The sequence below is a fragment of the Jaculus jaculus genome, chromosome 6 (genome assembly GCF_020740685.1).
Source record: "Jaculus jaculus isolate mJacJac1 chromosome 6, mJacJac1.mat.Y.cur, whole genome shotgun sequence".
In the NCBI taxonomy this organism is placed as follows: Eukaryota; Metazoa; Chordata; class Mammalia; order Rodentia; family Dipodidae; genus Jaculus; species Jaculus jaculus.
In genome coordinates this window covers 80,483,803-80,501,068 of record NC_059107.1, presented here as the reverse complement: position 1 = coordinate 80,501,068, position 17,266 = coordinate 80,483,803, and the positions used below count along the sequence as shown (strand labels likewise).

Below are 17,266 nucleotides of genomic sequence, written 5' to 3'. Positions count from 1 at the left end.
AAAACTGTGTTTGAACAATAATATGAAATATAAATTTGTTTAGAAGAAAGAAACCAATGGATATTTGCTACAAAAAATTAATTATTGACAAAAAGAAAAGGCTTCAGGTAATCATAGTACATGTAGTTGCAAAAAGACAAGATATTAAAGCACTTTGGGATTTTATTCTGTTATACTTTTTTGAGTTTTTAATTTGGATATTAGTTATATGATTTTACATTTAAAAATATAATTAAAGTTAGGCTGAAGAGATAGCTTAGTGGTTAAGACACTTGTCTGCAAAGCCTAAGTACATGTTTGACTCACCAGATCCCATGTAATCCAGATGCACAAGGTAATGTGTGTGCAGGGTTGCACATGTACACAAGGTGGTGCACGCATCTGGAGTCCACTTACAGTCGCTAAAGGCTCTGGTGTGTCAATTCAAAAAAAAAAAAAAAAAAGACCAGTCTGTTGGGTTTGACTCAAACAAATATATAATTAAAGTTTGGAGGAATACATTGTCTATAGAGTATTCAATTAAGTTTTTTTAATTTTAATTTTTATTTTTATTTTAGGGAGCACTCAGGGACTCAGCCACTGCAACTGAACTCCAGATGCTTGTGCCACCTAGTGGGCATGTGTGATTGTGCCTCACTTTATGTGCACTAGCTTACGTGCCATCTGGAGAGAACGTAAGTCCTTACACTTTGCAGTCAAACACTTTAACCCCTAAGCTATCTCTCCAACCACCCCCCCCATTAAAATATTTATTTACTTACTTGAGAAAAAGGCAGAGAGAGAGAGAGAGAGAGACAGAGAGAGAGAGAATGAGAGAGAATGAATGAGCATACCAAGGCCTGCAGCCACTGTAAACCAACTCCAGACACATTTGTCACCTTGTGCATCTGGCTTATGTGGGTCCTGGGGAATTGAACCTGGGTCCTTTGAATTTGCAGGCAAGCACTTTAACAACTAAGCCATCCCTCCAGCCTGCAATTAAGTGTTTTTTTTTTTATTCTTGCCCTTGAAAGGGAATGTTCATATTGGCTATATTACAAAAAGTTCAGTGATGATATGACAGACAAGCTGCTCAACCACCACCCATGTTGTGGTGAAGTTACAAGATGTCTACTTTTATTTATTTATTTATTTTGCAATTGTTCAATTTTGCTTTTTTAAAAGTTATATGTTTATTTTTATTAGTTATGTACACAGTGTGTATACTGTCATGTTGATACCATCGGCAGCCTCTTCCCTGTCCTCCCCCCTCTGCAAGGACCACCCTTGTTGGAGAATATGGGTTGTGCAGTGTGGGGTTAGCCATTAGTTATGGTAAGAGGCAATGTCTCTGTGCATAATGACCCGAAGTGTGGCTCTAACATTCTTTCTGCTCCGTCTTCCACAAATTTTCCTCAGCCATGTGGGGTTCATTTTAGGTCTCCTTCAGTGATGAAGTTTTGGAAGGCTCTGTGTCTCTGGATATCTGATTTGGTAGAACTTGAGTGTTCTGTCTATCTCCTTCACCCTTGTGCTGGTATCATGTTCACCAAGAAAGCAGCATTCTTGCTCATTTCCCCAATTACCTTAGCTTCATCTGGGGCCCTGTTGAGGTGTGATGGGGTAGTTCTCTCCTTAGGATCTGCATCCATCTGAAAAAGAGAAGCAAATTTTCCAATGGAGAGTGAAGTTAACACCAGATTAATGGGATAACCATTGCTAGTTTAGAGAGAATTTAACAGGTATAGGCCCTCTTGAAGTCCACAATTGATGGGAGCTTGATTATATAGAGCGGGCTCATTTTTGGATATGGTTCTGACTTGTTTCCCAACCCCAGCTATGGGTTCCATGCCAGTGAGCAGATCAGTTAGCTAAATCAAGAGGAGTTGGTTTCCCAACATGGCTGTGTGTCACTATTGTACTTGTGTGAGCATGGGAGGTCTTTCCATTTTCTCAAGTCCTCCTCTATTTTTTTTTTTTTTGAGTGTTTTTATGTTTTCATTGTAAAGGTCTTTCTCACATCCTTGGTCAGTGTAATTCCAAGGTATTTTGTTGTTGTTGGTTTGGTTGCTATTGAAAATGGGACAGTGTCACTTATTTCTTTCTCTGTATCTTTGTCTTTTGCATATAGAGAGGCTACTGATTTTTGTGCATTGATTTTGTGTCCTGCTATTTACTGAAGGTATTAATCACCTCCAAGAGTTTTGACATGGAGGTTCTCCAGTTCTCTTATGTATACAATCATGTCATCTGCAAATAGAGCTAACTTAACTTAGTTCTTTCTCCTGTCTTATTGCATGAGCTAGGACTTCTAATACTATGTTGAAGAGCAGAAGTGAGAGTGGACACCTCAGTCTTGTTCCTGATCTCAATGGGAATTCCTCCAGTCTTTCCATTAAGTACTATTTGGCCTTTAGGAGCTTTATATATAGCCTTTATTATGTTGAGATATAAAACATCCATGCCAATTCTCTCCAATGTTTTGATCATGAAGTGGTGTTGTATTTTGTCAAAGGCCTTTTCAGCATTTATCGAAATGATCATGTGATTTTTGTGTTTAAGCTTATTTATGTGGTGTATTCCATTGATGGATTTCTGTATGGTGAATCACCCCTGTGTTCCTGGAATGAAGCCTACTCGATCAAGGTTTGCTTTTGAAGTGTTGCTGAGTTCAGTTTGCAAGGATTTTGTTCAGGATCTTTGCATCTAAGCTCATCAGGAAAATAGGCTTATAGTTTTCTTTTCTTGTGGCATCTCTTCCTGGTTTGGTATTAGGGGGATACTAGCTTCATAGAAGTTGGGGAACTTTCCCTCTTCTCTGATTGAGTGGCACAGTTTGAGAAAAATTGGTTTTAGTTCTTCTATGAAGGTTTGATAAAATTCAGCTGAGAAGCCATCTGGTCCTGGACTCTTCTTTTTGGGAGGTCTCTGATTACCTTTTCAATCTCAACAAGTATGAGAGTTTGTTTAGGAGATTAATCTGCTCTGAGTTTAGCTTTTGCAGATGGCATTTGTCCAGGAATTCATCCATTTCCAGTGTTGCAGAGTAGAGGTTTTTGAAGTAGGTCCTGATGATTTTCCAATTTTCACTTATGTCTGTTGTGACCTCTCCTTTTTAATTTCTAATTTTGTTAACTTGAAGTGTCTCTCTCTCTCTCTCTTTTTTTTTTTTTTTGCTTGATCAAATTGGTCAGGGGTTTGTTAGTCTAGCTTATTTTTGCAAAGAACCAGCTCTTTGTTTCATAAATTTTCTTAAATGTTTTCTTAGTTGCCAATTCATTAATTTTTGCTATGACCTTAATTATTTCCTTTCATCTGCAGCTTTTAGGGTTGGACATTTCTTCTTTTCCAGTGCCTTTGGGTGGATGGTTATGTTTCTGATTTGGGATCTCTCCATCTTTGTTATGAAGGCATTTAGTGCTATGAATTTTCCCCTGAGGATCACCTTCATTGTGTACCATAAGTTTTGGTACAATGTGTTCTCACTGTCATTCATTTCTAGAAATTTTTCAATTTCATTTTTAATTCATCCACTACCAATTTATTGTTTAAAAGTGTATTGTTCAGTTTCCAGGAGCCAATGGGGTTGTTGGTGCACCTTTTGTTGTTCATTTCTAGCAATACAATATTGTGATTTCATATCATGCAGGAAATTATATCAATCTTCCTAAATATACAGAGGCAGGCTTTATGGCCCAGTATATGATCTATTTTACAGAAGGGTCTGTTGCAGTCTGGTTGGCATTGCTGGTAGAAATCACCCAACCAAGAGTAGTTTGTGGGGAAAAGAGGTTCATTTTGGCTTGCAGGCTTGAGAGGAAGCTCCAGAAGAGCAGGAGAAAATGATGGTATGAGCAGAAGGTGAAAAACAGGAACAGGAGAGCGTGCCAAACACCGGCATGGGGAAACTGGCTATAACACCCATAAGCCCGCCCCCCAACAGTACACTCCCTACAGGAGGTATTAATCCCCAAATCTTCATGAGCTGGGAACCTAGCATTCAGAACACTTAAGGTTATAGGGGACATGACTCAAACCACCACATTCCACCCCTGGCCCCCATAAACTGATAACCATACATGATGTAAAATATAATTCACTCATCTAACTTTAAAATTCCCCATAGTTTTTATCAAATCCAATGATGTCCTTATATCCCCATATTCCAAGATCTTTTAACTGAGCCGTAATACCAAAAAATAACCTCAAAAACCCCATAATGTTACAGACTAAACATTCACACTGCAGAAGCTGGTATTGGGCATAGCAAAGAAACATTCAGCCAATACAAGATTTAAAACAACCAGGCTAAACATCAAACTCTGTAGCTTCAATTCCAACAACTCTAGCCAGCGACAAATCTCCAAGTCCAATAATTCTAACTAGAAACAACTCTCTGGCATTCCAATCGCCTCCACCCCCCGCCAGCTAGGCTACTCAGAGTCCTGGAAAACCTCATCAGGGCTGGCAGCTTTCCAACCATCTGGTGGTCCTGGTATCTCCACTGGGTCTCCACTGCAATCCACGGTTCATACTCATGGCCCCGTGGGGTCTCCATGTAGGCAACCAGCAAATGTGCTTCACACTGCCCATGGCCATTTCCAAAACACAAGACCATGTTGCAAATTCAATGACCCTCTCTTTCAGGGTATGTGACTGCATGGTCAGGTGCCCCAAAGTGGGGGATGGTGGCAAGTGGGCTGGCATTTCTGAGCCTGGAGGTGGAGCAAATCTGGCCTGCCTGGGTCCGCAAGGGGTGGGGGGCAGCAGCCAGTGAGATGGCATTCCTGAGCCTGGAGGTGCAGGTAGAGCTATACTGGCCTGCTGGGGTCCATGCACAGGGGTGGGGGCAGTGGCAAGTAGGATGGAGTTCCTGAGCCTGGAGGCATGGGTGGAGCTATGTTGGCTTGCTGCCTTGGGTCTGGACATGGGATGGGGGGCAGCGGGGAATTGGGATGGTGTTCCTATGCCTGGAGATGTGTGAGTGGAGCTATGCTGTCCTGTTGGCTTGGGTATGGGCACACAGTTGGGGGACGGCGGTGAGTGGGATGGTGTTGGCATGCATTGCGGTGAGTGGGAGGCATTCGCATGCGTGATGGCATTGATGGCATTCCTGTGTGCAGGTCCCCTTGCCTGTGGGAAGTGCAGGAGGAACCTGTGGCAGGAACTATGGCTAGGATGGCTGCTTGAGAAGATTGGCAGACTGGTGGGCTACCCGAGAGCATGGGAATCAGCCAATTCCCTTTTCTGTTGCCCCCTCCACACCCTTCCATTAGAGGTCTATTAGAGTCTGCTCCCCCCCAGAAGACCCAATGAATGCTTAATGTCTTGCCTTTCCTTCCCTGGAAGGTGTGGCACAGCTAGGTGGATGCCATCTGGACCAGAAATCCCCTGCTTTTATTTTTATTTAGTACTCTCTAATATAAGTGAATGTCCCTTAGATAAAAATTTAGATAAATTTTAACTATAAGTTGGGTCATTATGCACAGAGACATTGTCTCTCCCCCAAAACTGAAGGCTATCCCCACAATGCAACACCCACAATCTGCAGGGGGTGGGGGGAGAATGAGAGAGAGAAGGCTAACAATGGTACTATCATGGCTGTATACACACTATATACATAACTTACAAAAAAGTTTTAAGAAGAATGTATATAGTGATGACATTGGAGTTTATAAGTTCACTCAGTGAATGAGGTTAAGGTTAGTGTAGCAGGCTAGTACTCTCCACTTTTTATGCCTCTCTAGTACCTAAAGCTCAGCATTTCTCATCTGTGTTTTAGAACTCTTCGGGTTCACAATACATCATATTTTCTAAGCTCTTGGTTACTCCATAAGAACTCTCCAGAGCTCTGAAGTTGAATTATTTTTCTGTAGAGACACAATGTTCTAAAGACAAATTCAAGACTGTATCTGGGAGAAGTGCTTCTATTTTTTTTTCCACAGCATTTGTGAGGTACAGAAGTTTCTTCGAGGTAATGAAGTCTCTGAATCTAAAGCAACTTCTTTTTGGCTTTCAGTCTGCTTGACGTGAGAACATACCCAGTTGGATGCTAACTTATCTCTGAAGGTGTATGTGTCTGTATATTCTTGCTTCTCATGCTTTTCCTCATGATAAGCTTCATTCCTATGAAAGCCTACATTTTGAGAGTTGGTTCTATCTGCTGTTTTCCTCTCTCCTTCACAGCTAGTATATATTTATATACTATATATATTATATATAGTATATATAGCATATCTTGGTGACAGTTACACTTCACTGCAGAGTCCTTTGGGTGTCACTTAGCTATTTATTTTTAAAACCAAAATGTTTCCTAATTTTCAGGAAATTAAAGGATAAGCAATTGGGTTTTGTTGTTGTTTGAGTTCCTATCATTTATTAACTTTTGATGAGAATGTGGCTAAAATTCTGAGATTTTGTTTATGGCTTACTATGTGACTTTTATTTATGTGGCCTTCGAGATATATTTTACTCGCTATGTATTCTCTACTGGAAGGACATAGGGTTATAGATAAATAAGGCGTAAGAGAATGTCTCTAGCTGTTAACCAAACCTGATTCCCTTTTCTCTTGGACATATAACTTGTTTACATTTCAAAGTATCTCTTGAAGCAGACCTGGGAAATTTAATACCTGGTCATGGATAGCAGTACTGCATACAACTGTCAATCTTTTCTTCTCATTGTGATATACTTTAAATTGTTTAAAGCCTGAATCTTGACACTTAATATGAAAGTTCAATACAGACTGCATCATCCCTTAGAGTTTGTAAGTGAAAGTTTACTTTTTTACTTTGAAAATATTTATCAGTATGCTATCAATACTCCCTTAATTTTCAAAAAATTTATTAACAATTTTTATATATGTGCAAAGTGTATTTTGATCATAGTTCCCTCCCATCACTCTCTCTTGCCCCCACTCACCCATATCCCTTCCACTAAATTTCTCTTTCCCTGAACCTATTTCCTCTAATAGCTTTTTAAAAAGTTTATTTTCAAAAAGAAGTAATGGGTGCACTAAGGTGTCTTGATGCTGCAAACAAATTCCAGACACATGAGCCACTTTGTGTATCTGGCTTTATGTAGGTACTACAAGCAAGTGCCTTAATCACTGAGCAGTCTCTCAAGCCTCTCTTCTAATATCTTGATATATTTATTTTTGCTTTCATTTGTAATTCATGATGACATGTTGATAAGCACAATATTGCATAGGTAATAATAGCTGCTGCAGGGTCATGAAGTCAAGGGTCACCTTGTATCTAGAATACAATATTCCAAAACACTCCTCCCCATCCCCGGCTCTTAGATTCTTTCTGCCACCTCTTCCACAATGTTCTGTGGGCCTTTGTGAATGTGACAGAGATGTTTCATTTAACACTGAGCATTTAACTGTTACTTCTTTGCAACACATTCATGCACTCAACTCTTCCCCAGTACTCACTTCCAATCAGGGGGCAAGTGGTTATCCTGTAACAGTCCCACCACTAGTGCACTGATGGACTCATCTTCTCTGACAGGCCAGTCTCTCCAGCACCCACTAGATATTCTGATGTCCTACTACTCACATATCTGCTATCTCCTCCCCTTAACCTAACCTTCATTATAGCACCTTTCTTGCTTTCTGGCTTGTACTACTTACTGTTACTCCAGCTTACATACAAATCTAAAAAATTTAATGCTAGGATCCACATGAGAAGAGAACATATGGTATTTGTCTTTCTGAATCTGGTCCAACGATTTTCCTACAAATTTCATAAATGTATTTTTCTTTAGCCAAATAAAGCTCTATTGTGGTTATATACTACACCTTCATTATTCACTCATCAGTTGATGGACATCTAGACTGATTTCATTTCCTAGCTATTGTAAATAAGCAGTAATAGATTTAGATGAGCAGGCATCCCTATAGTATAGAATTCTCAGTGTAGATGCCCATGAGAGGTATCTCTGGATCACAAAGTAGTTCTATTTTTAACTTTTTAAGGAACCTGCACACTTTATTTTTAGTGGCACCAATTTATACTCACACCAACAGTGAATAAGGGTCTTTCACCACTCCCTTGCCAGTGCTTGTTTTAATTTGCCTTTCCCTGGTAGCTAAAGATGTTGAACATTTTTAAAGGTAGGTAATGTTCATTTGTAATTCTTCTTTTGAGAATTCTGGGTTTTTTGTGTGGGAGGGTCAATGTAGGGTCTCTCTCTCACTCTGGCCCAGGCTGACCTGAAATTCACTATGTAGTCTCAGGGTAGTCCCAAACTCATGGTGATCCTCCTGCCTCTGCTTCCCGAGTGCTGGGATTAAAGGCATGCACCTCCACGCCTGGCTTTCTCTATTCACTTCTATGGTCCCTTTTGTTTTTGATGTGGTTGTTTGCTTTTTGTGTTACTTTAATTTTTAAGTACTTTATATATTCCAGACATATCAGTGGCTAAGATTTTCTACCACTCTGCATGTTGCCTCCTAACTTAGCAGTTTTCTTTGATGTCTCACAGTGTTGTTTCATAAAATCCCATTCATTGTTTGCCCTATTACCTGAGTTACTAGGGTCTATTTAGAAGATCTTTTCCTCTACATGTATCTTGAAGTGGTCTCTACATTTTTCCCTAGTAAACTTATGGTTTCAGCTATTACATGAAAATCTTTGAACCATATGGAGTTAATTTTTATTGATAGTAGGAGATAAGGGTCCAAATTTAGTCTTCTATAGTAGATATCCAGTTTTTCCGGCACTATTTGCTAAAAAGGAAGGGTAGGGGGAGGGCTAATCAAAATCTAAGAGAGTATGAATAAATCATATAGAAACCTATTTTTTTAGACAATGATACATCCAAAAGTCGTAGATTGTTACTAGACAATTTTTAGTGCCAGGGATAGGATATCTTCCAGTGAGTTGTTGGCTGGGAGGTCCCTGATGCCCCCAAAACATTTTAGGCCATTGCTGAGGCTCTTATTTCCCACAACGCATAGATGGTAAGACCCTATTGCTGAAGACTCCATATGACTGGACTGCAAGGTCACTGAGAAATCTTGCTGGAGCTGAGCTGAAAACCTCCTCCCTGTAGACCAGCTTACAGAAAGCTGGAAAAACCTATGCTGTCATCAGTGGAGATAAACAACAGTTGATGCTGCAAGCTGTAAATTGGACAAGCCAGGCCAAATGAGATAATGGGTGCAATAGTGGCATGTCTGTTATCAAGGAATCCAAATGCTCTCTAATTGGACTGGAGGCCTGCTTCATGGAAGGGAACACATACCTGATACTGAGGGAAGTCATGAGCCCTAGGGCTGTAACACCTGCTGTGTCTGACTAACTGTATGTATTAAGCTCACCAAATTGCCCAGTAAGTACTTTTCTTAATGTTCATATCCATACATTAATCTCACTTTTGGTTAGAGAAGCTTCTCTTTTCAGATGGTGGTGACTCAAAAGGCACTACAGTGCTAAAAAGGAAAGAGCAGTGCTCAGCACTGAAACATCTCTATAACACCTTCCAAGGCACAAGGTCTATTGCAGAAGAGGTGGCAGGAAGAATGAAAAGAGCCAAAGGAAGGACAGGACTTCTTATGGTGATCTCTTCCAGACACACAATGGCCTGGACATCCATGACCTCACAGTTCCTAGCACTAGCTATGCAAGACCAGTATAATAAGAGGAAAAAATAATGACATCAAAATAAAAGAGAGACTGATGAGGATGGAGTTGTGAAGAATGAGGGGGTAGAAAATTATGGTTTATTGTCTATAATTATACAAGTTGCCAATATTTTTTAAAATTTTATTGTTAAGTAAAACCTTGGTATGGACATATCATATGTTAATACCATCATTCCCTCTTCCCTGCTCCCACTACACTGAGGACCCTCCTTAGTGGGATTGCAGATATTACCTGTTGTAGGTTATGAGTTGTGAGGGCAGCAGTCTGTGATTGTGAGGAGAGCAATTTCTCTGGATATTCCCTCCCACCCTGTGGTACTTACATTCTTTCCACCCTCTTATGCAAACTTTTGTGAGCCTTGGTGAGTGTACATTAAGTCTGCTTTGGTGTTACGCTATCAGCAGCTTCTGGATTTCTGCTTTGGTACATTTTGAGTATTCGCAGTGTGTTTCCACCACCCTAGTGCAGGTTGTCAGGCTTGCAGTGGAAACAGCACACTTGCTCTTCTCACCAGTTCATCTGTTTCTCCTTGGCCCTAGCTGCTGTGCACGGAGTGCTTCATCTCCTGCCTGGGAGTCAGCTAGCTATTCTTGTCTTGTTGATGGACTATGGTTGTCCTCGGTTTTCCCTGCTTTCTGATTTCACCCACAGAGCTCTAGCATGGGTGTGCGTATACCATCTTGATCAGAAGTCTCCATATATTTCATCTTTAAAGGTGTCACATATTTTTCTCATGCTACTTTCATGTGCTTTTTTAACTTCACATTGGTTCTGATTAGTTGAACCAATTCCTCTTCTTTGTATCAAAACTAGATATTCTGTCTTCCACTTGATTTATTTTTTTTTTCCTTTCATTTTTTAAGGCAGGGTTTCCCTCTAGCTCAGACTGACCTGGCATTAACTATGTAGTCTCAGGGTGGCCTTGAACTCACTGTGATCCTCCTACTCTGCTTTCCAAGTGCTTGGCTTAAAGGTATGTACCACCAAGCCTAGCTCTCTTGGTATATTCTATTGGTGATGTTTTCCCTGGATCTTTTAATACATGTAATGTCCTGGTTTTGCTTTTCTTCAGGATTTCTATCTCTTTATTCAGTTCCATTTTCATGTCCTGGTTATACCTCCTTGTTCGTCTAGCTGTTTCCTCTGGAAATTTACTCAGGATTTCATTTATGCATTTATTCCTGGCTTGAATTCTTTGTACATTTTTATGTCATTCTTTTATGTTGTTTATCTGGTAGTTCTTGTGGGTGTCTACTGCAATAGAATTGGTATTTCTTGGAGGACACATACTAGGTTGATGTTATACTAAGACTTACCAATCTGGAGATAGTGTGTTGATCTGGTCTTTTCATCATATCTTTGCTAAGTGAGTACTTGAAATGGTGTTTGTTATTTCCTTATGTTCACTCTTCTATGCTCAGCTTTGTGGTGCTTCAAGTTCTGCTGTGAAGGTATGTCAAGCTGTCTCAATTCAGTTGCCACTTTACACTTGGGTCTCCCCGTACGTGGGAAATCACTGATGCCCTTCTCATTGTGGTGTGTCGAAGGAGTGCTACTAAAAGAAATCTAGATGCTGAAACACTGCAAGTCCTAGCCCCTATGACTGGTTTGCTGTGTCTATATGGTTAAGATGATTCCCAAGGACGTAATGAGTCCTGGAAGTGCACACTCAACCCAATCACAATGTTAGGTTGTGTGCACTCCCTTGGGGTGAGGAGAAGACCCAGGCAAATCCTGATCAGATCTGGATTACAGTGATGGGTTGTGTAGGTATGGACCAGGTAGTAGATAAAAGAAGAGCATTTACTCCCATCAGTCTTACCTTATAATGTCGTGGCAACTGTTTAGGATACAATTCTTCCAAACAAGTATCATCCCTAGGTTTATATATACAACAGGAATAAAGTTTGCTTTAGTCTTTCTGAAAATTATTATTCTAAATTATGACTTTTAAAACTTAGATTTAAATTTAGAATTATATGGGAAAACTTTTTAAAATGAAGATTCATAAACGTCATGCCAAGGTTACCACTTCTTATATATGGTCAAATTCTGTATTTTAACATAACCACCTCAGTACTTTGGAGCTTCATCCAAGTAGTCTGAGAATCAGTTTTTGTTGTTGAGAAAGGGTCCTATGAAGTTAAGGCTTGTCTTGAACTCACTGTGTACCTAAAATTGATCTTGAACTTCTGATCATCCTGCTTCTATCTCCCAAGTGCTTCAACTATAGGCATATACCACTAGGCCTGCTTGTTTGTTTGTTCCTTTTGTGGGAGGCTTTCATGTAGCCTATGCTAGCCTTACCAGGCTAAACTTGCCTGGTACTTGCTATGCAGCTAATGCTGGCCTTGAATTCTTCATCCTTTTGCCACTACCTACCAAGTGCTAGCATTACAGGCATGAGCCACCACTCTTAGCCAGAATTCAGGTTTTAAATCACTTTCATTAAGCAGATTTTAAAACTCAAGATTGAACATAAAAATTTCACTAATAAATTCAGATATTTAGAGAAAATGAATTATTTAATTTTAGAAATGAGTTGTGAATTTTAGTTTAATGTGTATCACTTAATTTTAATTTATATATGTCAATTCCATAAAAATGACATGTACACATTCTTTCCATCAACAGATATTTAAACATTTCCATAAGAACAAAAAAAAAATCACAGAGATTTGGCTAAGTTCCAGTTATTACCAAGACAGGTAAGACTATTAAAAAAATATTAGCTAGCCGGGCGTGGTGGCACACGCCTTTAATCCCAGCACTTGGGAGGCAGAGGTAGGAAGATCGCGTGAGTTTGAGGCCACCCTGAGACTCCATAGTGAATTCCAGGTCAGCCTGGGCTAGACTGAGACCCCACCTTGAAAATCTAAGAAGCATATATATGTACATATATATTAGCTAAATAAAGTCTCCTTAATTATAATTACAGGTGATTATATAGAAGAGCCAGTATGGTAGCATCAAAACTCTTAAGTGATAAATTAAGAATTTAACAACAATGGATTCAATTAAAAATCTAAGGCACAAAACATTTGTAGACCAAAAAAAACCCCAAAAAACTTCTACTAGTATATGACTGTTTTCACATAGAGAAAAATGTACCAACAATGAGGTAGAGAGCATAATCCTGAACTCAGGTTGAAAGGTAAATGTCAAGCAGGAGAATGCTATGTTCCCAGAGAACACGTAATCCCATAAACTATGGCTGTCCCTTCTTATCCCACTGACATACGAATTCTCATACGATCTGTTCTGCTTCTATACTAAACAATAGCAATCCTGCATGGGCTCTAAAGTGAAACACTGTACTTTTCATGTAAGTAAACATTCCTGTATCTACCACCAATCTATTTCTCGCTATATAAAAGTTACCATGCATAGAACACATTGGATAGATAAACTTCATATGTATTTAATAGTAATATTCAGATATGAAGGTACACATGGGGTTAGAAAATATGATCATCATTCTCTGAATGAGGGTAATATTATTCTTTTAAAAATATTTTATTTATTATTTACTTAGAAGCAGAGAGGATAATATTTATTGACTGTAAAAACAGGTAAGGCTTAAGACTATGTAGTGCATCAGACCCCAACAAGAATATGTATTTTGGAGGGCTGGAGGGATGGCTTAGCAGTTAAGGCACTTATCTGTGAAGGCTAAAGACCCAGGTTTGATTCCCCAGTGCCCGTGTAAGCCAGATGCACAAGGTGGCACATGCATCTGGAGTTTGTCTGCAGTGGCTAGAGGCCCTGGTGTGCCTATTCTATCTGCCTCTTTATCTCTCTCAAGTAAATAAATACATAAAATATTTTTGCAAAGACTATATGTATTTTTAAAACATGGAAAAAGTGAACACCCTTGTCTTGTTCCCAATTTTAATGGAGATGCTAGGAGTTCCCCTGCCCCAGTTACTATAATGTTGGCTATAGTTTTGTCATAAATAGCCTTTATTTTGTGCTATGCTCCTTCTATTCCCAGTTTCTTCAGGACTTTTATCATGAAGAAATATTGGATTTTCTTGGATGCCTTTTTTGCATCTGTTGAGATGATCATGTGACTTTTTATTCTCCTATTTCATTTATATGGAGTATTACATTAATTGCCTTGCAAATGGTGAACCATCACTGCATCTCTGGAATGGAACCCACTTGATTAGTGAGTGATCTTTTTATTAAAAAGTCCATTTAATTTCCATTATTTCAACCATCTACATATATAACATATGAGATCTTAATTTATATGCCCTATATTTATATAAAATACTTACATACAGTTCACTGTGCATTCCTGGGGATTTTTCTTTATTGCTTTGTCTTGGCTATTATTTTCAAGTTTTCCTTCAAAAGTAAAATCATGTACTGAATTAAAATATTTGTATCATCTACTTTCATTTTCAATTCAAAGCACATCAACAGGATGTCTACAGAGCAAAATCAGTGGTCCACAATGCCATATAATAAAAATGTACTCTAAGTTGATTTCATGTGCCTCCATAGACATACATGTAAATGTATATGCTGTATAGTTATTCCTTAGGATCTGGGGATTAGTTCCAGGATCTTTCCTCATTACACCCCTATTCCACAGAGACCAAAATTCACTGAAACTTGACTCTCTTACATAAATAACTGAATATATGCATAAAATACACACACATTTTAGACCCTTTTAGCCCTGGATTACTTAAAATATCTAAGTAAAAAGTTTGTACATGTTCAGCAAAGACTTTTTAAAGTTTCAATCCATAGTTAGTTCAATCTACAGATGGGAAATGTCTGGACATGGATATACATACATACATACATAAATATATGTATGTGTATGTATATATACACACATATATACATACATACACATACATACATATATACATATGAAATATACTAATATATATTAAAACTAAAAACAAAAATAAATTATTACAGTGTTCATATATGCCACCAACCTTTCTTTCCACAACTGTTGTTATTTCATTATTGTTGTACTCTCTTTGATAGCTCTTGTTTAGTTGACACTTTTCTGGATAACTTGTAAAGACAGAGTTACTAAAACCTGATTCTCGAACTGTAAAAATGCTCCTGTTGCATCCATCAGCAGAATGGTTTTCATCAGAATAAAGTGTATAACTATTTCCAGAACTATTAGAACCACACTTACCAAACATTTTCTTTCTTCTTTGTTGATCCACATTTAATAAATTAATCATATTTTCACTAACAAAAGAGTCATGATTTTTTGGATGGCTCACATCATCAAGAAAATCAGAAAATTCTTTTCCATTATGCTCCCAAATATGTTGTAAGGATGGTTTTCCAATAAAGAAGCCTAATTGTTGTTCATGCAGCCTTCCATCATCTTCCGCCATAATTACAGCAGGTCTTTTAGTAATAAAATCACCATTTTCTGAACTATGGGATAGATACAAACATACTTAGTAGAAAAGGCTTGATCATTTTAATTTATAAATACTAACTTTAAAGTTAAAATTTTAGAGAATCTATTGAAGAGTTACAAATATTTGCCTGAATTTTATTTTCAATATTTAAACAAATAATATTGTTCTGGGTATAAATTTGTCTAATGTATTCTTCTAATGACAAAGCATGAAAATAACTTATATTCAATTTTGTATTTCAGCATGAAAAATTAGTGCACAGTTCTAGTTATTGTTTCATTAGCAAAGCAAAAAATATGACCAAACAACACTGTGTTTTCTATAGCAAATCTAGCAAACTTGGTCTACCACTGCAAATACCTGCTGCTCCCTAAAACCAGAGAAAGATATTTTGAAGACTGTGGAGAAAAGTTAGGCATGCAATAACATTCAATCAAAGAACTATAAAGACATTATTATAGACATATTTCAATTTAATAAGGATTTTAAAAAAATAGCTAGAAAGTTCACAAAAAATAAAATATGGATGCTGTATTTACATAAGTAATAACATCAAGATATAAAGTGAATGAGATAAAAATTATTTAGATGAAATAGGAAATATGCATGTACATTTCTGAGGTAGATATGACAATTCTAAGTCCAAATTGTATATAACATGGTATGACACCTCCAAATCTGTGGCCAAAATTAGCCATTTCATTCTTATAATTTGATTATCTTGGGAATGATGTGACAGTAACAGAAAGTTGGCACAGGCTGGGAGAGTAACACATTCTTGAAGAAATAATTGCTAAAAGTAATCCAAATTTGATCCAAAGAAATAAAGACAATGCAACACTGAGGAAGTGGGTACAAGAGGATTAGCAGCTCAAGATCACCATCAGTTAACAATGAGCTTGAGGCCAGCCTGGGTAACATAAGACCCTGTGCCAAAAAATGTAGAGATAAAAAAAGGAGACAGTACAACTGATACCATGGGTATATAATGATCAATTAGAGATGGTTATGAAAGTAATATACTAAAGCATTTTTTTGTTTTGCTTTTTTGAGGTAGGGTTTCACGCTAACCCAGCCAGACTGACTGACCTGGAATTCACTATGTAGACTCAGGCTGTCCGTGAACTCATGGCAATCCTTCTATCTCTGCCTGCTAAGTACTGGGATTAAAGGTGTGCACCACCACATCCATCTTACTAAAGTAATTTTAAAAACATAACAAATAGGTAAACTCTTAGACACTTGTGAACTACTAACAATAAACCATGAGAACATATAAAATATAAATAGAACAACAGCAAGTAATTAATCAATAATTAAAAGTATCTCAACCAAGAGATTAGAACCAGAAGGTTTCAAGCTGATCCTTTTAAAGGAATTAACAATTATTCTTACCAAACTACTTCAAAATGACAAAGAGGGTAGTAATTTTCAAACTTGACCTGTAACACTGGCATTGCTTTGCTGACAAATGAGAAAGGACATTAGAAACCTATGGACCAAAATCCTTAATGAACACAGAAGCAGTATTTCTCAACAAAATACCAGCAAAGTAAATTCAACAGCAGATCAAAAAGTCATACATCATGATCTGGTTGTCCTCATCACCAACAAACAACAGGATGGCTCAACATATGCAAGTCAATGAAGGTATATAATCATATACTGAATGAAAGATTAAAAACCATAAGATCATCTCCATAGATACAGAGAAAACCATTATATAGAAGGATCAACCTCAACATAATAAAGGCTACCTATGACAAACTTAGAGCCCACATCATACTGAATGAGAAAAAGCTGAGAATGTCTCCTCAGAGATCTAGAACAGGACAAGGTGTCCACTCTCAATGCTGTTATTCAAACAAATATTAGAAATTTTATCAAGAACAATTAAACAAGAGAAAAATCATAAAAGGTATATAAAAAGAACAAGTCACATAATCACTGTTGAAAGATAATATGATTCTAACATATATGGAAAACCATCAAGATCCTGCCAAAAGACTAACAGAATGGATAACAATAATTCAGTGACATAGTATAAAGTTGAAAAATATATCAAATGAGGTAACCCAGGAGCAGAAACTCAAGTATCACGTGTTCCCTCTCATATGAGGAGCCTATCTTAGAATTTTTACATATATGTGTTTATGTAGGAATGAGCCTGTATAGATGCCCAGAAACTAGAAAGAAGCCAATGGGAAGGGAAACAATGAGAT

At 37.9% G+C, this 17,266-nt stretch overlaps 1 protein-coding gene across 1 annotated transcript in view; it reads right to left on the bottom strand.

Annotated features, from left to right (window-relative positions):
- C6H12orf40 (chromosome 6 C12orf40 homolog) overlaps nucleotides 1–17,266 on the bottom strand; it is a 107,140-nt gene that overhangs the window by 48,589 nt on the left and 41,285 nt on the right. The window contains exons 9-10 of the mRNA XM_045152208.1: nucleotides 16,440–16,508; nucleotides 14,573–15,057 (exon numbers count right to left, since the gene is read on the bottom strand). Of these exons, the coding sequence (XP_045008143.1) occupies nucleotides 14,573–15,057; nucleotides 16,440–16,508 (554 nt within the window). The remainder of the gene's footprint in view (nucleotides 1–14,572; nucleotides 15,058–16,439; nucleotides 16,509–17,266) is intronic.